This window comes from Apteryx rowi, unplaced genomic scaffold (assembly GCF_003343035.1).
Source record: "Apteryx rowi isolate R43461 unplaced genomic scaffold, aptRow1 scaffold_559, whole genome shotgun sequence".
In the NCBI taxonomy this organism is placed as follows: domain Eukaryota; kingdom Metazoa; phylum Chordata; class Aves; order Apterygiformes; family Apterygidae; genus Apteryx; species Apteryx rowi.
In genome coordinates, this window is record NW_020450826.1 from 40,073 (window position 1) to 62,032 (window position 21,960).

Here is a 21,960-nt window from a genome sequence, read left to right on the forward strand (position 1 = left end):
GCTGCATATATATAAACTAGGTTATTCAACAAACATTTTTCATTTTAGTGCACATTTAATTATGATAAAAAGGCAGGTGTAAAAGCCTAGGGTGAATGGATTAAGATTTTGAAACAGGCAGGCTTCATCAGATATGACCTTTATTGTATTCTATTCAAAATGATGGGGGGGGGGGGAGTGTTGATTATGTAAATTAAAGCTCTAACCAAAATGCTTTTGTTCACTGTTTTTATTTTCTACAAGTTAGAAGGAAAAGCACCAAACTGCTCCACATGAGTACCTGAGCAAAGACTAATGGCAAATGTTCACCACTACAGTCATTAGCATATTTGTACAACAAAAGTGCAAATAACATTCACAACACTCTACAGAGTATGACTGGTAAGTGGCACTTTTTTTGAATTACCACTTATACTAATGCAACCATGTTATGATAACATACAGAAATATACGCAAGTGTTTATTTAGCACAGCATATGCTATACAGTGTACTCATAAGTCATGCGCATTTATATAAAAAAATGTGAAGTATACACTGCAGACAGAGAAACCATCAAACCAAATATGAAAGTCACAATTGGGCACCCGAAAAAAGACCAATACTTAAGAGCGCAGTTTTGAAAGATTCTGAGAATTCAGCTTTCAGTAATTCAAACAGCAGTTGAAAATAGCTATTCTCCAGGTTTTCTCAGCATCTCACAAAACCAGAACTTTGCTGAAGCTTATCACACATTGCATGAACTGTATCTGAGAATTCAATTATAGAAGTTTTAATAAGCATGGTAATTTATTACAGCATTATTCAAACATTAATAGATAAGACCCTGTCAACATCTCTATACACCTATAACTGTTAGAGTTAGCTCCACCTAAAACACCAGGTTTACACTAGCTATACAAGAACTCAAAACAGGAAGAGTTAAAAAGTCAGACGAATTGCTTGTTAAGTGATAGATTTCCCAAAGGTTACATATGTCTTCTTCAAAGTTTTAAGCCCGCTTCATACTATAAGCAAAAAAAAACAAAAAACCCACAACCCCCCCCCCCCAATTCTCTCTATCCCCTGCAAAAAAAGCAAACACCTGCCCTCATACATTTTAAATAGGTATTTTGCCCAACATTATTCTGATTTGGTGCTGGGAAAAACAATTAAAAAGTAACTAAGGAATAATAAAGTTACTAGGCCTGCACATTTTTTCTAGATTCATCATGATATCTAACGGYAGTTCTGCCCTCTCGCTGATTTTAGTACTAGTATTGTCTAGCCAGGAAGTCAATGATAACTGGGATTTCTGAAGTAACATCATCACAGAACCAAGAGTAGTAGAAGTTAGGTGACCAAGAGTTTTAAAGTCCTAAATTAATATAAAGAAGGAAGTAGCAGGGAAGACCTAAAAAGGTTGCATGTTATCTGCTGTGCCATAGCAGAGTTGTGCCAGTCAGATTCAACTTAGTTCTCAGCAAAAAAAAAGATTAATAACTTTGATTTGCACTGCTTGAAATAACTACTGTGATCTGCTGACATGCAGTCATTTTGTGTACATGTCTAAACATCCGGAGTCCAACGATAAGCTTTGAGACTTGACATCATTATTCAAGATCCAATGTTACTACTTATACTGAAAAAATAAAGTCAGAATTTTGGGGTTTTTGTTCAAGACATAAAAAAAATCCTACAGAGACATCAGGTAAGCCAGAGGTGGCTTTCTCTAACCTCTTCATATTAAAAATTACATGTACAGAAATCTTTTACTGTATCAAAATACAATTTCAGGATCTTCAATATTTCTGTTTTTCTTTAGAGAACTGGGAAGAAAAGAGCGCATAAACCTATTTTTTCAAACATTTCAGTTTTTTTTATAAAAATATTTTTCCTAAAAAGTGAAATTCACTATTCAAAACTTCTGGAGCTTAAAACCCTCCCCCTCCCCCCAAACTAAATCAAAACAAACAAACAAACCACCCAGCTTTTGTTTCTCTCACTAAAGTCTAGATACTGATGCTCAACAATATTTCACTTGAGCTACAATTAGAGGATTTTTTTTTTATTTTGAAGAAACTGAAGAACAAAATAAATGAGATTTTGACAGACATAAAAGTTGAGACATATTTGAGACTTCTTATTTTTCTTTTTGTCACAACAGAAAGACTTGACAAATTAGGGTCAGCTAAAGCTTTCTAACTTTGGTTGGTGTGATTCCAACCTGCAAATGTACTGTACTTCTCTGAAATCTTCATTCTGTAAATGCTTAATTTCTGTAAATACTACTGTTGGTAAAGAGGGTCTTAATTTTTTTTTTTTAATATTTTCCCCAAATCAAGTTTCAGTATGATCCACACAAATATTTTTGGTCATTTTCAAATGGACTTCCAAAGTGAAATATAAGGCCACAGAAGTCCATAGGCTACAGTTAGTGTATTCATTTACTGGTGTAAGGCACAGATTTTTTTTTTGCTCCAGAAAGCTACAAGTTTAAAATCACAGTGAGGAAATAATATCACATTTCAATTTTGGTCTGGCACTCTAATTATACTTGTCATGTCTACTTCTCATAAACTTCTGTAAAAAATTCCAGTTGTCAGGTACTGAAGTCTCAAACACTGTTTCCGCCCTTAAGTGACATAAATGGAAAATACCGAAGCCCCAATTAATCCCAAAATAATTGATTTAACATTTAAAAAAACTAAACACCAAGACACTTGCAGTTTCAGCTTGATACTTAATAGAAATCTTGAAATTACTTAAGAAGTTACAGGAAAAAAGTCTTTGCTGGTATTTCAAAGATGCAAAACTTCAATAGAACAACAGTCTACAGGACAGAGGCTGTGCATCCTCACTGCATCAGTCACAGTGCTTATTACTGTAAGCATTATGTTTGTATTACAGGGAAGGGCACTACAAACCAAGGATAACTTTGTATGAAGGGAGGAGCTGGAATGATGTGCCAGAAGGCTAGTATTATGAAAAACAATTCACAGAATAACTGTTTTTTGTGTACCATTGGCTTTTATAGACACATAATTAGTGCTGATATCACACACTTCTTCCAGAATCTAGACCAAAGTTAGCCAGTAACTGCAGAGAAGCCATCCTTACCAGACCTGTTTGTAATAGGACTAGTTGCAAGACCTGTATGCATACAAGATTACAGAATGAAACCTGAAATCTTAAACTAAGTTAAGGTCCAAATATCACAGCTCTGACTCAGGCTTCCATGTTACAAGGCAGTAAGCACATACTTGAGGCAGGTATGTGCTTAAATACCTGAAGAGTTGAAGCCCTGGACAGATTTCCTTAAGTAAGAGCTATAGAATTTTCTCTCCAAACACTTCAAATTTATTAAACAAAAGCAGTTAATGTCTATTAACAAGATAAAATTTATACATTTTATTTAATTTAAGCTTTAAGATAAATGAGCTGATTAAAAGCTTGGATTACATTCTTCCATAAACAAAAATGTGTCAGAAAAATATTAAATTTATAAAAGGTTTTCAAACAAACTTTTAGAGGCTTTAAATATTTTATTATGAATACTAGCTTAAAGTTCTAACTCTAAAAAAGTAGAAAAACTATTTAACTTTAACATAAAAATGAATCTGTTTGTTAATTGTCATTCATTGGCACACATATCCAGAGGTATAGAAGAGTAGCATGTAGCTTTGGTGACAGAAGTGTATCTCCCCCTAATGAAACAGTGATGAAAGTTTTAAAACCATTTATAGTACAGTGCTGTTTATAAAAAGCTACCTAAATTATTTTCCACAAGGGAATGTAAAGAGTCAAACATGAAAAATAAATGTCCAACATTCACTATGAAATGTAAAAAAAACTTCAAGAATTTAGGCTGTTTTACACCTAACAATTTTCTAGTAGCTTAGTGATTTAAAACAGCAGCACAATTATTGTACAGACACTGTAACCTTCCCCCCACAAAACATTTTCAGCAAATCAGAGTATTGAAGGTCTACTAAACGGCTGCTCTCTTTCTTCAGTATAAATACAAAAGTCTATCTAAACTCTCTCATCACTGTACTGAACTAAACTTCATCAAATAAACTCTTCTGAAATGTTTACATTTGTTCACAAGCACATAATCAACTTTATTTTATCCTGTCAGAGCTCAGAGAGCAGATATGTCAGATTTCAGAAAAAGGCCAAGTGACAAGTTTATAAGCTTGTTACTGGCAAACAGATGGAAAACTAACTATGCAATAATGCTTTTTTTTTTTTTAAAGCATGAATACACTTTTTTCCTGAACACTGACTTTAAAGGTAGCCCAATTAGTTTATAGATGAGAATTTCACTTAAAATTGTTTTGTTTCAAGCAGACACATACAGGAACTCTCCATTTCTTCTGCTATATATTACAATTACTCTTTTCAGTTTTGTTTTGTCTGCTTTTGTTTTAACTTTGCAAATGAATATTTCCGAATTAATTGCTACATGTATCAGTTCACTCAAAAATCAGAGCAGAACTCTAAATATTAAAAATAATAGTAACTGAAAATTCCGTTACTACAATTTGGGGCRGGGGGAACAACAAAAAAACAATCCCCATTTAAAATGATGCTGACACATGACATACTGAAACCCACTTTTAAATCAGAACAGAAAATACCACCTTTGGACAATATTCATTCAGTTTCAAGGTACATTTGGTACATTCAACTAAGAGGAAACACTTTTTCCTTTACCAAACATAGACTCATTATCAACTGATAACTATACATGTAGCTAGTATTATTGCACTGTGATAAGACCATAGGGAAAAACCTGCATGGTTAATCACACCAACTGGAAAAAATTATAGACATCAAGAGCAATTCAACCTATGGAGATCTCACTAAAAGGTTCTCAGTAAATCCCACTAAGACAATACTGACTTTGCTGTACATATATGCTGTACTTAAAATTAGTAATATTTGGTACTCTAGGTTCTTCTCCTGCTTTTTATTCTCATTCTGAAAGCTTATAAAACAGTAGAAAAGAGCCACACAAATAATTCTTATATTGAATGGATTCGCAAGTACAAGCCAAAAAATGCTTGTTTTCACAACATAATCTCCATCTAAACGTGGTGAACATCCACATGGATGAAGAGCAGCAGTTTTGCAAAATTAATACCTCAACTTCTGAAAAAGGAGAGAGCAATGGAACTGGGGAATGCATGTTAACAGAAATCTTTCCTTACAGAGCAGAGTTCCTCTAATCCATCACAAGTTAATTTGCATCTTGCTCTTCTTCTCCCATATAGTCTAGATAGGAATTTCTGCTGAGATTATAATAGCAAACAGTGGCAGAACTAGAAATTTGCAGAACAGAAGCTTCTCCAAAAAGAAGAAAAATAAACAATCATTGTATTTACCTGAAAAACAATTTTAGACAATAAAAACCTGTCTTTTTCAGAATGGCAAGTAGTATCATTCATCCTCTCTTAGGATGGCATAAATTGTTCTCTGGACTTGTACTCTTCACTCCCTCCCCCCTGCAATGATTATACAGGGGTCTATTTGGGAGTAGATGCCTAGCTCTCAAGCAGCCAAAGTTAGACAGTCCACAATCACTGTCTGAAAAATCCAGACACACATCTCCGAAAACAAGGTTTTCATCTGGCAAACGACACAGAAAGCATACAAAATTGAAACTAGCAATAAGACTTTTTCTCTCTCCAATGAAGATAAGTAATCTCTGGAAAAAAGAGAGCATCAAGGGACATGTGATAAAGCCTGGTATTTGGGATTTTGGACTCAGGATTTCATCTTTCTAAAAACGTGTGTTCTATTCCTATCTCAGATTTGAAAGTCACGTAGGAATCACTACACAAAATTCTGTAACTTATATCAAGGAAGAACGCTAACAAGTATCAACACAACTCCTGGCTTTAGAAAAATATTGACAGATGAAAAATTTGGTGTTCTTCTATGCTGCTACAATTTAGTATGTTTTACACTGGGGCAAATTTGGAAGTCTTTATCAAAGCTATCAAAGTTACTATATGCTGTGACTGTTAACTCTTCTTATTCTGACTATTGTTTTATTCCACCTGCAGCTCCAACAAAATCACTAAGACAAACAGGCTTGCGCATCAAATGAAGAGCTAATTAAGATGGCAAACCAAAAGTAGAAGAACAATATAGTAGCAAGCAAAAAGGACCGATATAGACCAAGSAAACGACATTCTACAGAAATTAGATCCTGTACAGTTCACAGAAGGCCTTTTACCATGGTCCCAGTGCAGTTTTGCCATGATCCTTCACCAACAGCCATTTCATAGAAAATCTACTCTATTCTTCTATGTTTGAATAATAATCTTCAGGTTAAATGGACTGCTTGATTTTAGCTACAAATATATACACACACAAGTTATCCCATATACATATATTGTAGCATACATTTAGTTAGAAAGAAGGTATCAAGATACAATCTATTCGGACAGCTTTTCTGATTACAAACACTATGCAGAATCTAGTCTTTTATATAAAACATTAAGACTAGAAGACCAGCACATAGATTACTGCTAACATTGACACTGGTTTAAGTAACAACAATCTTATTCAGTTAAAGCAGTTTTAATGACTTACTGATAGCTTCAACTGTTGGCTTGCTTATGAGGTGACAAAACAAGTGCTTACTTCACATTTGTCCTTCATTTTGGAAAGTCACTGCATGAACTGGTAAGTCTTCCCAACCAGCTCAAATGAATTAACCCTAAAAACAAGCTAGAACTGAGGCACTTCAGGCAATAATGATGAGATACAATAAAATAAATGGGTCAGGTTCTACTACTATATGAAGAACATAATATAAATTGATTGTGAGTAACAGATTTCCTGTTATTATCCATATTGTAGGATGATTAAGATGGTCTAGTATTTCCATACTAAGATGACACGTGCCTCAGAGATGGCGGAAACAGCAAACACAGAAGCAAGTAACGCAGAAGCTCATCTCTACACTGAATCAACACATCATTTTTAATAATTACAGATCATTTTAACCTAATGGCTAGGGGAATTTCTTTTGTTAGCAAATGCGTATCCAGGGGACAGGCTTCCTTACAGCCAGCTATTTTGAGCATTGTTATAAATGGCAGTCACTGTAGCATCTAGGCACTAAGATAATACTTTATACAGAGCTAATAATGATGGTCAGTATTTCTCACTATTACTAAAGGTTTGTCCACACAAGGAATTTAGCATAGGCGGACATAAATCTACAATATTGCAGCTATTCCATATTAATTCCATGTGTGGACATYTACTGTAAGACAGTTGCTTCTCTGTTTACCCTGCCCAGGAACAGACTCTGCCAAGTTTACTTGGAAACACAGTGCAGCATAGCAACTGCACTGTAAACTTGCACCATGCCTCAGCATTTGCTAGCTTCTACATATGGACAAGCCCCAAGAATTAATTTCAGAATTGACAAAATTCTCGAGAAAACTGGCAATGTTTTAAAACAACATTATAGCAAACTGTTTATGAATCTGCTGGCAACCTCCTGAATAGAAGGCTACACAGAGTATTCTCTCTCTCACAAAAAGTAAAATGTGCAAGACTTTCAATTATCTCACAAATATTCAACTAAAACCGATTGAACAAATAATTTGCTAGAAATAACAGTTCTGTAGAAGCAGTACATTCTAGTTTATCTAGACACAACCGTGGCAGTTTATAAATGTAGCATAAAATGATTAAAAGTATACTTGGCTGTGTAGTTTTTGTGATAGTCACAGTGTGCTTGAAATTTATTTTAAGTTTAAACCACCATACTTTAGAACTGCAAAAGATGCAAGTTCAGAACATACACACTGTACCAGCATACTGAATAAAAAAGTCTGTTTCAACAAAGAAGTACAGTGAAACATCAAAAGTGTCTGCAAGGCAAACAGAGTATTGAGATGTTAGACTAATAAGATTTATGTGCTTACACACACACATAATTAATTCACTTAATTTTTCCAGTCAGGAAATAAACACCATGAGAAGCTTTCTAAGCAACATGAAAAGAACCACAAACTTTTCATAAAGCATTCACAGTTCTGTCATCTTTCCCAAATCATGTTAATTATTGATTATATCTATCTAGGCATTTCTTTGTTGAAATTTGCCATGTCTCCAGTGTTAGTTTCTAGGCTGCACTGTTCTTCGTATGTAAAATAAACATTACACAATACAACACAGTACATGTAGAAGAAGAGAAAAAGTTACAAAGTGCGGTACTTTGTATAAATGCATTTGCCCAAAGGCCAACATTGCGACAGACAAAGGGAACGGAACTTTGGCTGCGATCTTCAAGAGTTTACTGTAAGAAGATAAGAAAAAGAAAAAAGTTACAATTTTTGTAGCCACATCTCCAGCATAAGATTTGCAAATACCATATTTCCCTTTCTTTTAAAAAATAATTTATAGATTTCAACGGTTTGATCTTTTTTTAAACAGAACAAATAGATTAAATGGGCAATAACAATTCTTGTATAGCAAGAGTAATTACACAAAAAGGCTAACATATTTAAAATTTCCTTTAAAAATATTCTTACATTAATTTAGAAAAAAATTCCCTGTAACAACAAAAGAGTCAGTATTTTAGAACATTTGAATTAACAGGTGCTGTGCAAGAGGATAACCTATTTGTTTATTATTCATAATATTTCTTGGGACACTGACAAGTTTTCTATCTGAACAAGAAATGGTCTATTGTCCACAAAACCAAGTGTGCAGAACTTCTTAATTCAGTAGAAAGCACAGGTTACCCTTCTACAAATGTGCCCACAAGGGGGAGTTACAAGAACATAACTATAAGGGTTTAAATTCCACTTTTCATTTCCACTTTCTAATGATAATTACTAAGATATATTAGGATTCTGTAACATTTGGAAGGATTAATTAAATTGTAAATGAAGAATTCATCAGTAGAGTATTTTTTATGCAACTGATTGTTTAGATAGCAAGTACTTCATCTAGGTCCATATGGTAAATACAGGTCATTTTCTCCATTTAACTGAACGACAGGTAACTTGCATGCATTTTACCCAGCTCTTCTTTTTAAGATTTAACCATATGAGTTTACAAATCTCTATGCAGACTGAACAATTACATGTCTGCGCAGTATAAAAAGTTTTAACACAGAAACTGAAGTAGTAGAAAGAAGCAAGAAAAAAACCTGGGGATTAGGCTACACTACCTTGATTTCACTTCAGAAGTACTTGAATTCATGAGGATTTCTAAAATTGATACAAGGATAATAGCTGTAGATCTACATGGGTCAGGATCAAGTCTAACATTGTACCTGCAAAAAAGTGAATTGGTTTAAAAAGCRTGTTATTTTTAAATGGCTGCATCCTACTACGGAAATTACACTATTAAATGAAATCCAGATTGGGAACAAGCATATGCTAACAATACAAACACACATGAAATGTATATGGCATCACAGCCTGATTTTAAATTGTTTATGAATCATCACTTTCCTCAACATATCATTGATTCACTTAACATCTACTTATACCATTACGTAAGACAGATTACATAGAAAAACTATTGTTATAAATAACTGAAGACTGATGCTACAGTAAGATAATAATATGAAGAGTCAAGCATTTGCAATTTTGACTACCTTCTTGATAGAAAAGTTCACATTCTTTCTTTTTCCCCTTAAATGCAGTTTAAGATGTTACCTGAGATTTTTTAACCAATAAATTAAAGATGGCAAGTTGAGCAGCACAATCCATGTGAATAAATTGAGGATTGTAACATGCATCCTAAGACTGTTGACATCTTCAGCAATTGCTCTGTTGTTGCAGAGAGACTGTGTTGCTTCTGATGCACCATCTACTGAATTTCGTTTTTTGACTGTGTGTTTAATGGCATTCTGTGAAGTTTCCTTTGAGTGCTCTGAATCCTGAAAATAAAAGACACAAATCTTGAAAACATGCACTGGCTTGTAAGAGCCCATGTTGGAGGAGGAGGAGGAGGCAGGAAASACTATCCTAATTCTATCATACCAGCTCTGATTTAGGAAGAAAATTTGCAAACTACCCCTCAAAAAGCCATCAAAAGAAAAGCTCAGTAGTTCAATTTTAAAGCATCTAGATTCAACCAGCAATTTCCCTTACATTAATAGTTTATATATCTTTGGAAGAAAAGAATGGAGASTGGAGATACCCTGACACAATTGTAGTGATGGGAAATGGAGTTCCTGGAAGGAGGAAGAACAGAATAAAAAGAATAATAAAGCATGCAGGTGAAAATCACAGATAATCATTCATGAAAAAAAATTCAGAAGGTAATGAAAGTGGGACTAAGATGTAAGCTGTAGGAATAACAAAACAGACTAATGAAGGGAAAGCAGATGCTAACTTCCAAGGACGGGGAAAAAAAAAGTAAAAGAAAACAGTGATTGGCAATGAAAAAAGAGAACGAGAGGATTTAAATTAACCTCCCCCCCACCCCCACAAAAAAAAGAAAGATTTCAACAACTTTTCCTGGCAGACAGCTTTTCCAACTGTAAGTTTGTGAAAAAGGACAGGTAGTTATTACATACATGTATAGGCACATACATATACTTTAGATCCTATAAGTTAAAGTAACTGAAAAAAGAAACAAAATTCAAAAAGTATAAAACCCAAAGATATTTTGCTTCTTCACTCCTTTTCAACAGTTTACTGCAGTCTCAGTTCATATCCATCTAATAAATCATATTTGTCACCTCCTGATTGAAAGTATAGATTATCTGGAATTTAAATTTATTTCTTTAGATATACATATGCACACAATCAAATACCAAAGTTTAGACAGAAAAACTTATTGTTCCATATGTGTTCAGAGACTAAATTTTCTTCCTAAACACACTTAAGTTTACACTGCAGTGAAACAGTGAATGAAAATAGTCACATGTGATGGAACAGGCTACTCATGTCTTGGCTTTTCTTTCACACCATGCACACAGCAAGTAATTTTATAGCCATCCAGTCATCACAGCATCTTTTAGTTTTCTTTCCAATCTAATACCACCAAGGCAAGATGTTAACAATTCTTAATGTATAGGTTTGCCACATCATTTTTGATCATTTATTCTGAACACAAGCAGGAATTGAACTTACCCGATTAAGTGCAYTTTGTTCTGCTTTCACACTTACATGTAGTTTAATAACCTGCAAGACAGACAGACAGACATTTTTACTTTTTTAATAGTTTCTTCATATGAAAGCTGTAGCATACAAGAAAAAATTCCTGGGCTAGGTTTTTGTCCCATTTCATAGCTAGCTGGTTCCAGGGCCCCACCGGAGTTGCAGTGCAAGAACTCCCCCCACTTCTATAACAGCAGCATCCCGCGTGCTCTCTTAAGGAAGAGTTGCCACACACGGAGAAAGAACTCGAGCTGCTCTGCTTTCTCCTCTTCCACTGTGTTTGACAGTACACAGGGGAGAATCTGCATATTCCTCACTGCCTCCTCCTCCCTTCTGCTGATTCAGTTCCGCTTCTCCTTCCACAGAAACCCATAACCAGGCCACATAAGAATAGTCCAATGTCAGAGAATTTGCTGTAGAAGGAGGAGCAGTGTCAGCAGGGAAGTGTCTTGCGCAGGGTGACCTTACCTCATTAGGGGGTTCAAGGTGTTTAGAAACAGCACTGTTCCTCAGGCTGCGGTTTCAGCTGCCACCTACATATTTCAGTCACACTGCAGGCTGCTCCCAAGCGGGGTGCTCTGCTTTGTGCCCCTACTCCCAGCTGCATGCCTCAGTGCTTCCCTTGGAGCTAAGTCTAGTAGCTGCATAAACATAGGGCGAATCTGGTAAGTTAGTTGCTCACAGATGCCAGGGAGACCATGGAAAATGGATGGTGGGTGACTAAATGTGGGTCCTTGTGGCACTAGCCAAAGGATCAAAGCAGGCATTCAGTAAGACTACCCTAATTCTACAACATATCCACCTACCCACCCTTCTTTCTTTACTCCATAAGGATTTGTTAAGACTCTTCAAATATAGGTATTCTATAGAACATCCCTCGCCTCCCTTCACTAAAAAAAGAGTTACTAGTCTTTGATTTTATAATATTACATACCCATAAGTTAAAAAGTATACTTATATGAATTATTACAGTAGGTATATGGGACCATATAGTTTTTTGGAATAAATATTATCAGAAGAACACAATAATTCTAAAAATTACAGAAATGTGGAAGTCTTTGATAAGCACACACACACACAAAAAAGCTATTTCAAGTCTGTGAATAATAAAATTTCTTTTAAATATGAAAAAGGGTAACCTGTATCTTTGCTTTTAACATTGGGTTAATTCAAAGCAAAAAAATTTTGTATTCATATATCAATCCAAACATTTAGCCTTTCAGTACCTTAAACACATATCGAAGATAAATAATGAATATAGCAAATGCACCGCAAGTGGTCCAGCTAACCAAAGCAAGAGACACCACCACACACACTCTTCTGGGTGTAATCAGCTTGTTATCTTTTTGAAGTATAGAAGGTCTAAAACAAACAAACAAACAAACAACCCTGATATTATACTCTTGTAACAAAATCAAATTTTCAAAGATTAAAGAATAATTCTGTTTCATGAATGACTGAAAATAATTAATCATTCCTAAATATTGATTAGCCACTGGAAAAATAAAGTTACCCAAACTGTAACATATACACCAACTGTGAGGTAAGCAACTTTGTAATACACTTTCTCATCAGACAAACTAACAAAACAATCTTACAGCTCTGAGAAGGTATGTCTGTAACTAATGCACTACTTCACTTTATTTGGGGAATATAAAGGATAGTCTGGTGAACATAAAGCATTAGAGAATGCTAACTCTAGATCTGCACCAGTCATCAAGTTCATTCCAAGAGAACCAAGGTCTTATTATTACTGCAGAGTTACATCGTGAAAGTGACTCCCGCTGCAAACGTTAATACACCGCAGTGCTCCACGGTAGCACAGCAACGTGCAGCATGCTAAGCCTCCAAGAGGTTAACTCTGTGACAAACGTTCTTCACAGACAGGAACTGCTGCTTACTCATATTCGGAGACACACAGGAAAACTTATTTTAAGTTTTTGGATTCCAGCTGATATGACTAAAAGACAAGAATGAGTCTGACATCACAAAGATGAGCTGAGATGGTGTGAAAATGAGGGGAACAGGGGTGGGAGGAAAGGCAGTAGAACTACTAAAAAGTCTTTTCTTCTTGGAAATAACACTGGACATTCCAGTGTTAAAATAGATATTAAAAACAGGGAAAAAAAAGTTATTTGGAAAATGTAATTTTAAAAGCCTTTGCAACAAGTATTGAAAATAACCACAAAAAGGCAGCTAGTTGACAGGAACAAGCAATTCCATAAACAGGTGGTGACAAATTCTTTGAGCTCCTGACCTTATCAGATGAATTCAGAATATCGATCAAAATCCAAGTAAACATCATCTATTTTAGAATGACTTATAGAAAAGAAATGTTTTTTCAAGAAATTCAAGGCTAGATCAGAACCTGTGTTAAGATACCAGAATTCCAAAATGAACTAGTTGACTTACAAGCAGGCTGCACAAAAATATTATTTTCCTGCCTCTGTCCAAGACATTCTCAGGATTTTTCTAGTAATCAAAAGATTTAGTGAAAAGAGAATAATTAAGCTAAAAAAAAAATCCTCAAAAATGTATTAAGAATAACTTCAAAACTTAAAGGGAACCACTTCATCACTTAAAATCATCACCAAAATTTCTTAGTGTTTGCTGTAATTTTATAAACAAGAAGGCTGAGAAGAAATGGCTTACAACACATGTATTATTTGGTAGAATAATAACAGAAGTGCTAGCGATGAAAACAAGAAAGAGTTCATGTTGTGTGTGCTTTCCCATTAGAGTAACCCAACTAACTTTCTAGAGAAAGAGTTTCTGTTGGCTCAAAACTAGGCACTGAGGATTGCAACAGCATGAGAATAGTCAAACAATTAAAATAGCTAAGCACATTATCCAATTTACTAATTTACTCTTCTTTCAAAATATTTTTTAATCTTCCTTTCCTATTTTTTTAACCTCCTTTCATATTTCAGTACTCACCTGTAAATACATAAAATTCCGGTGTTCTTAGACACCATCTGTAAAATTTATCATTCTTGAAGATTGAAATTAGTGTCCAAGAAATTTTTGTTGCACAAACTTGTTTGTATTCCATAATGTAGATTGCAGTGTAGTACTCATTGTTCAGTATAAGACAATGCTTGTAATCCCTTTTCTAAATATATATATATTTATTTTTTGAGCTGCCTAACATGAAAAGGAAATAGTTCAGTTGCTTTCTTTTCCCCAACAAGGTTTCTTCAAAAACAAACTGAAAATCTTCAAACAGTTGGTGAAGGAAACAAGAAAGCAATTTACATTCCCTTTTGAAGATGTGCAATAAGGAATATGATGCATATCTCATTAGTACTTAACATCGACAAATCCAGATGGCTAAAACTAGGTACAAATTGCATTGCCAAATTTAAACTGCCCAAGTATTCACATTGAAACAAATAAAAAAAATTGACAGTGTTTCAATCATTTAAAAGAACATCATTATAATGTCGTTTTACCTTACTAGAGTTAACCATAATGAAGAGAAGAGTCTCAGAGATGAACAGAAAAATACACCACTCCAGTATGCAATGCCTGTCCCAAAAAGAAATAGAATCAGGGACACAAGGGGGAACCATGCATCCTGACTACTCAGTACAGCAGCATCCACCTCTGGTAGTGACAGTGAATCCCATATCTCTCTAAACCAGTTAAACCTGCCAAAAACATGAAAGCAGTATTACTTATCACCTCCAATTGCCATTACAGTAAGATATACATGAACTATTCTTCCTACTACAGCCTTTCAAACAAAATCACAGTCAGGTATTAAAAGACCACAGTGAGTACAAATAAAGTGTTCTTCTTCCCCAGCAATAGTTTTCCTGAAACTTCTGTTTTGGAAGCTGCTTTAAAAAAAAAAAAAAAAAAAAAAAAAAAAAAAGAGAGAGAGAGCAACACCCCAACCCCCCCACAAACTTACCCCAGCAGAAACACAACAATGCTTATAACAGGGTCTACTTTGTAGGGTTTAGCTGTTCTAACTAGTTCAAGGGAAAATTCTGAACAGTGGCCTAGAATCAAGAACAGAAAGCATTAATAATTAATACTTTGTCATAAACTTTAACAAAGAAGCTCAACAACAGAAAGTAAATTAAGACAAAACTTTGAAAGTTGACTTTAAAACAAGATAACTGCGTCTAATAACACTAATGTAAGTCAGCATACTCCATCAAAGACTGTATTCACTGGATGACTCAAGTAACATGACACAATAACTTTTAGTGAGATTACTGAGTTTGTGACAAATACCACCTGACTTTTAATAAAAATGCATTTTGTCACAAGATGTATCTAAAAAAGCCAGTCTGTAAATCTCATCTTTGTGCAAGATTAAGGTATTTTGTGCATATTAACAATATATTTTACACTTTTAGATGTACTTTTACGCAAACTTCTATTAATATTACAGTATTGTGCAATACACCTATCACTTACAAGGAAGGGATAGCAGAGCAAAACAGTAAGTCTGGCACTGCTAGAAACAGCCTTGAAGAACTACTAACAAACAAAAATTGAAGTTGAAGTGCATAGATACAAGTGTTTGTACAAGTGCCGTGATATTTAACATAAAAACGTCCACAACAACTAGTCTTTAAAGAAATTACTTATCTAATTTACTGTTGGAAAACATTTGTGACGGGGAAAAAAAAAGTCTAGAAAGTTACCTGTTGATATCAATGTGCTTAATTGGCCTCCATAGGTAAGAAGAATATTAGAAACAACATAGACAGGAAGAGAGCAGCCATGGAACCTTATTATCTGGAAGACAAGCATATAAGGATTTATATATATGCACATATGTATACACACACACCCACATATAACATTATCATGAAGTAACCATTATAATGTGATTGGAAAAATCTTTTTTAAAGGATGTAAACCATTTCCCATTTTGATTCATGAGTATTTGATAACCACATTTGATAACAGAGTTATATACAGAAAATACTCAGATCTCTCATAAATGGCTACCCACGTGTGTTTTGTTCAAGGACCAGGTCATAAATGGGACAATTTTTTTTTCCAGTCAAGACAAATGTGAAAAGAATACAGCATTATGTTAATCGTGGTTTAGTAAAATAAAAACATCAAAAGCAAAAAGCCACTTTCCAAGCAATGCATGCAATAGCTACAYATGTTTGTGGGCAAAGAATTTTCAGAGATGTCATTTCACATATGTTTTACTTGTCTTCCCCGCTGCCCCCAAGTCATGAAGTGATACCTGATTATATACAGATAGCATAGAAACTCTTCTAAAAGGTCAACATAATTAAGAAWACTTGATATAAATGCATACATTTAAATAAAGAAACTTGTCAGTAATATTCAGCACTACACTTAGGTGCTTGGGAATTAAATAGTTTTTAGAATCGGAGATTGCAGATGGCTAGTCTATTTTTACTGACACCAATGTGTAGATATATTCTTCATGTATGACCAAAGAAAATTTGCTAAAAAAAGGAATATATGGTTCTGCTTAGACTTTTTTTTTTTTAAACCGCTGTTTCATGCCAAATATAATTTTCAAGTCTGAACACATGACTGACTCATCAGGCAAAGTAAAGATGACCTACATTATCATCCCCTTACAGATACTGGGTTAACTGTAATTCCAAATGCTAAACAATCATTTATATTAGCTCTCTATAACTAGAGTGCTTTCCTAGTTCTCTAAAAGCTGAGGCCTAACATTTATCTGGATAGGATGCCTTGTTAAGTGACAAGGTTTTAACTGATCATTAAAATAGCATCTTCAACATATCATTCCTCTTGGCACCAAGAAGGAATTTAAGGTACCATAGCAGGGGAGGGGGAGAAGAGAGGAAGGAAAAAAAACTATATAGGTTCTAGCAATAGAAAAACAAAATCTAGTATTAGAATGTTTTCTTACTTGCCCAAGAATCTGTAAAAGTGATGTCTTCAGAATTACCTTGATGAACAAAAAATAACAAATAATTTGTTGAGTATTATTTTGTACGATGGTAAGCATAAATACAAAACACTTATTTTCAAAAGCTAACTTAAGTATTAGAATACAGCAGTCCCACAATTTAGATGTACAACAGCTTACTAGTRATCTTATAAAAAGCAAATTATATTAAAGTTTTTCTTAAAAATGAGCCCAACATTCAATAGTGCCCCAGTTTTTGCAAAATACTTTTAACATGCACTACATTCAAAAAAGAGCAAAAAGCCCACCTTTACATTTGATTAGTATTTGTTTTGCTTAATTACCTACATAATTTCAAAGACTGAGGTAAAGCCAAAAATCACACAGAAATACAAACTATACAAGCTATAAAATAAATTTGTATTACTCACTTCATACTGACAGTCTGAGGAAGAGTAAATATTTAACCCTGGAACACTGCTGTCATTTTCAGGCTGCGCAATGTGCAGTTTTGCAGAAATCTCAGTAAAAGATGGAACTCTGAAATAGCAACTTAACTGGTAACTCTTTACTTATAATCAAAAAAGCCAAATGCATGATAGTCTTCAACAAGAACATGTAAAGCAGAACCAGTATATCAAGTGTCACAGCAGCTAATGATATTTTGAATTTGTCTATTCAATTACAAAGAACTACATTACATTCTCAATTCAGTGTCCTCTGAACTGGCAAGTGCTGTGGTACTACTGAAAACAGACAGCAAATTTAGCTTTAGTGCACACACTGCCTCACAAAACTTGTAAATGAGCTGAGTAAAGAAAATAGGTAAGACAGATTCTCAAGAATACCATTCAGTCTTCTGCAAACATTAAGTTATTAGAGTAGAAAATACAGGAAAAAAGTAGGGAGGTATCCTTAAGGCCTCTAAAATAAAAAGAGAAAGACAGTTTTCCAACTAGCTGATGTTAAATCAAATTATTCAACTGTGATTCATGAACGGCACATATTTCAAGCCATACAAGTTGCTCTGATGTCAGCACTATGCTGGTGAAGCAGCTTAGTGCTGCTGGGTGATCCAAACCCAGGGCTATGGGAAGAAGCCAGTACCTGGATCAATCTCTCTTCCCTACTCATGAGGTGGGTCTCCACACGCTATACTGTTATGTACTGTTACTGTTATGTACCAAAAGGACCTCAAAAATTGTGGTGAAAATTTCAGACCAGAAGATCTGTCTTCCATTTTCAGAAAATTAGTAAGGGCTATTAAACAAGCAATTAGTAGATCTATTAGCAGATATATTTATTTTGAGGAAAAGTCAAAAGAGCTTCTTTGTCAACAAGGGCAGAAAGATAAATGAGAGAAAGATGCAGAAGCCAAATGCTTAAGACTGGTGAACAAGTCTCCTCAGAAATATTACCACAAAAGGATGTAAACCCTCTTCCAAAAGATATCAAGAAATAAATTAGAATTATTAAAAAACTTACTTAGCCACAATTACTGAGTCTTCATGTGACCAGGGTATATGAAGTCTGTAAACGCTAGGTTTTCTTTCTGAAAAGGAAGAGAATTCAAATTTTATCATTAAGATAGGGCAAGTGTCTGCAAAAACTAAATGAAGCAAATTTAATAGTCATCCCACTGTATATAGACAAAACCTTTGCTATGTGCCATTTCCTTAAAACCACATCCAACCACACATGCATAGCTATACAGATCAATACTGTTACTTTTTATACTTTTATCTATAAAGTTTGGCCTGGTAAAACTTCACCGTAAGAATTTAAAAATGCAAATGAAACAAAGGTGGCATACAGACCATTATACAGAATTACTGTGCTTGCAGCTACTTTGACCAAAAATGAGGGTTTTTTTAAACACATGCTGTTACTGAGCAAGGCAGTGAGACACTAATATTTAAAGTCAGGACAGACATGAGAAAACTTTTGTATTTCACTATACAGCTGTAACATCAAGCTAATAAATCCATCACTTTATTAAAAAAAAAGTCCTTTAACATCCAGTTCTGTCTGAGTTCATGTAGCTCAACATTCAAATTTGACTCCCATATTTAGCGCAGAAAAAAAAAAAAATCCTAGCCAATGTTCTGTTCTTGAGAAACACTTTCAACATAACAAGAATCTTGCTGAAAGTGCCACTTCCCTTGCTGGGAAGCAAACCATCAAACATATGAGGACTATTTCCTTGTTTGCTTTGAACTATCCTTCTCAACAAAAAGTGGAAGGTGAAAGATATTAGCAGAGACGGTTGAACAGATTATAACAGTACAGCCTAAATCGCATTGCATGATAGGATGTTTGTCTCCACAAGTTTCAATCTTGAGAATTTTCAAGATGCTTTTTTTTTTTTTAATATAAATTTATACTTTTAGAGAACACTTATATTTACCTTTGAGTAACTGGCAATGGCTCTCTATATAGATTTTGAAAGCTTGATATATCTAAAACAAAACAAATATATACATATATGTGTTTGCTTATATTGTCCAAATAGTGGTTACATTAATTTAAAACATTAAGTAGTAGTCTTACTTGGTCAAAGTGCTGGAGTTGTACATTGTAAAGTAAGCCTGTCGAATTTAATAGAATTTTACTTGAAGAAAGCCCTGGAAAGAATGTGTTATTTTCATGTTAGATAAAATAATCTGAGAACTTGCTACATCTTCAGATTGTTTTTTTTGTGGAGATTTATATGCTTCTATATCTGTTAGACAAAAAAAAAATCTTTTTTTTTTCTGTTAAGGGGAACAGTACTAAGTTTAGTAAAATAAAAACCCGTCATTGAAATTTTGAGGCAAATTTATTATCCAAAATGTTCATACTAGCAGTTTTCCATGAGTAATATGCTATACTTACCAAAAGAAAAAAGATGTGTTACAGGAAGCTGTACTGTTCTGGAATCCTCTTTGAAGAATTCACAGTCCAAAGTAAACTGCAATTCAGAAGTAATAAATACACATCTAAACTGAGCACAGCCTTTGCTCTAGTCAAGTTCTCTTCACAGGCTCAGGCAGAAGACAACATGCAAATACTGAAAAGTTACCTCTCCACACTCAACTAATAGGGAAGGCTGGTAATTGGTTCTTGTACACAACAGTACAAGTTTGGACAACTTAAACATAACTTCCAGGTTACTTTGGCTTTCTCCCATTTGCAGCTGCCTTTAAAAGGCTATTCAAACAGCTGAGAATGACCAGAATTTGGTTCTCGTCCCATCTCTTTTTTTTGAGTGTTGCAAAGAAGAGTAATTTGTCCAAACCCTGGATACAGTTTTCTAAGCAAGAACTCTTTAGTTTGCCCCTCCTGAAGTTTTATTATGCAAAAGCAGGACTAAAGTATTCAACATATATGAGCTGCACCATCTCTAATATGTATTTAGTTCACTTGAAAATTATTTCCCCTCCCATTACAAATCCAGCATTTGTTTATCTTTTAAAAGCAGTTTCCAAGATTTAACGCTGAAATGCAACTCAGCAGGTAAAGTTTCACAAACGATCTGTCTTCTTTTTCATGATTACCCAGGACACTGTACATTACTAATTCAACTGCAAGGCATCTTTGTCACAACTACCTGAAGGTATTCATGTAAAAGAATATTAAAATCAATGCAATTGCGGTGAGCAACTTCTTGGATTGTGGATTATTATATCACAGATGCAGAAACACTGGATTCGTGTTGCAGAAAGGCCTATTAGATCCACTTAGACTTTTGAATTCAAGGTCAGTGCTCTGCTATTTTCAGGGCCAACTAGTAAGACCTTCCAGACCCAGCCAGGTATACGCAAAGCCTGCTTAGATTCACTGCAAGTGTTCGTCTGACCGGGTTTCTGAGCGGCTTGGTGCGAAGCTACTCAACTCATCTGGTAGACGCAGTACGAGCAAACTCTACATAGTTCAGTCTACCATGTTATTTGCAGTGTCAGACCTTGCTGAGCTGTCTGTAGCACACTCTCCAGAATGTATATTTGGTGTCTTCAATTATCTACAGTATTCTCTGCTATGCTGGATAAGAGAACTGACTGTTCAAAAAGCTAAATATTCAGGAATGCAATCACAACATTAAGAAAAACAAGGAATAAGAACAGAACCTCCAACAAAAACTCTGTGAACTGGTTTGAGAACAGTTGCTCTGTATCTTTAAGTACTATCTATGCCTTCTGTTTGTAATTTTATCAACTGAAGGTGTTTCTGAGCTTAAAGAAATTAACAAAATTACTTTCAAACCATACTGCAGGGGAGGGCTACAGTTTGTCAAAGTAATTTAGCATATACTTAATATACTTCCTTTTCCTTCCAATATAGCATCTGAAAGTTAGGAGTAATACTCTGAGCAAGCAATTTTTATGTTTTTTTTTTGTTTTTGTTTTTGTTTTTTTTTTTACCTTATTGCCAACTGTGGGTTGGACATAAATGACAATGTGGGACAAAGAAGGATAATCCTGAAGTTTCAGTATTACCACCTTAAAAAAAAAAAAAAGTTGTTTACTGAACATATCCCTTAATTTTCCCCTTGCCCACTTTCCAGATGAAGTCCACCTCTTGTGCCCCTTCCCTCTGGGACCCAACTGCACATCTCAAAGCTGTGTTTAGAATCGATCCTTTTCCCGTGATCTTCAACTCCCCCACCAAACACCTCTCCAGCTACAAGATATGTACAGTGCATACCTTGACAGTTGGAAGTAGCTCAGCTCTCCAGGATAAATCAGTGGCTTCCAGGCTGCAAAAATTCAAGTGTTTTAAAGGATAAACATAATAATTTTGCAGGCACTAGATTATGATAGTGGATTAAGATACCAGCTTTTTTCCAGCTCCTTACAGATCCACAGGATTCCAAATTAAGAACAAGTGTGTACAGTCAGCTAGCATAGTAACTTAACCAAACTAATCATTTCAGATACTGCAAATTTTTTTTTTTTTTTTTT

The 21,960-nt window shown here is 34.6% G+C and overlaps 1 protein-coding gene across 14 annotated transcripts in view; it reads right to left on the reverse strand.

Annotated features, from left to right (window-relative positions):
• Positions 1-214: 214 nt before the first annotated feature.
• The window catches only part of PGAP1 (post-GPI attachment to proteins 1), a 40,557-nt gene continuing 18,811 nt past the window's right edge, over positions 215-21,960 (reverse strand). For 11 of the 14 annotated variants that reach the window (XM_026081637.1, XM_026081631.1, XM_026081636.1 and 8 more), the window contains 16 exons: positions 21,704-21,755; positions 21,421-21,498; positions 19,895-19,970; positions 19,571-19,644; positions 19,428-19,479; positions 18,506-18,572; positions 17,452-17,560; positions 17,021-17,059; positions 15,792-15,885; positions 15,047-15,137; positions 14,583-14,780; positions 12,357-12,492; positions 11,104-11,154; positions 9,679-9,902; positions 9,186-9,290; positions 215-8,306 (listed from right to left, as the gene is read on the reverse strand). In XM_026081637.1, coding sequence (XP_025937422.1) covers positions 8,168-8,306; positions 9,186-9,290; positions 9,679-9,902; positions 11,104-11,154; positions 12,357-12,492; positions 14,583-14,780; positions 15,047-15,137; positions 15,792-15,885; positions 17,021-17,059; positions 17,452-17,560; positions 18,506-18,572; positions 19,428-19,479; positions 19,571-19,644; positions 19,895-19,970; positions 21,421-21,498; positions 21,704-21,755 — 1,585 coding nt within the window. In that variant the 3' untranslated portion in view covers positions 215-8,167. Of the gene's footprint in view, positions 8,307-9,185; positions 9,291-9,678; positions 9,903-11,103; positions 11,155-11,598; positions 11,772-12,356; positions 12,493-14,582; positions 14,781-15,046; positions 15,138-15,791; positions 15,886-17,020; positions 17,060-17,451; positions 17,561-18,505; positions 18,573-19,427; positions 19,480-19,570; positions 19,645-19,894; positions 19,971-21,420; positions 21,499-21,703; positions 21,756-21,960 lie in introns of those variants that run through there. The other 3 variants (XM_026081632.1, XR_003256025.1, XM_026081633.1) reach the window with 3 other exon arrangements.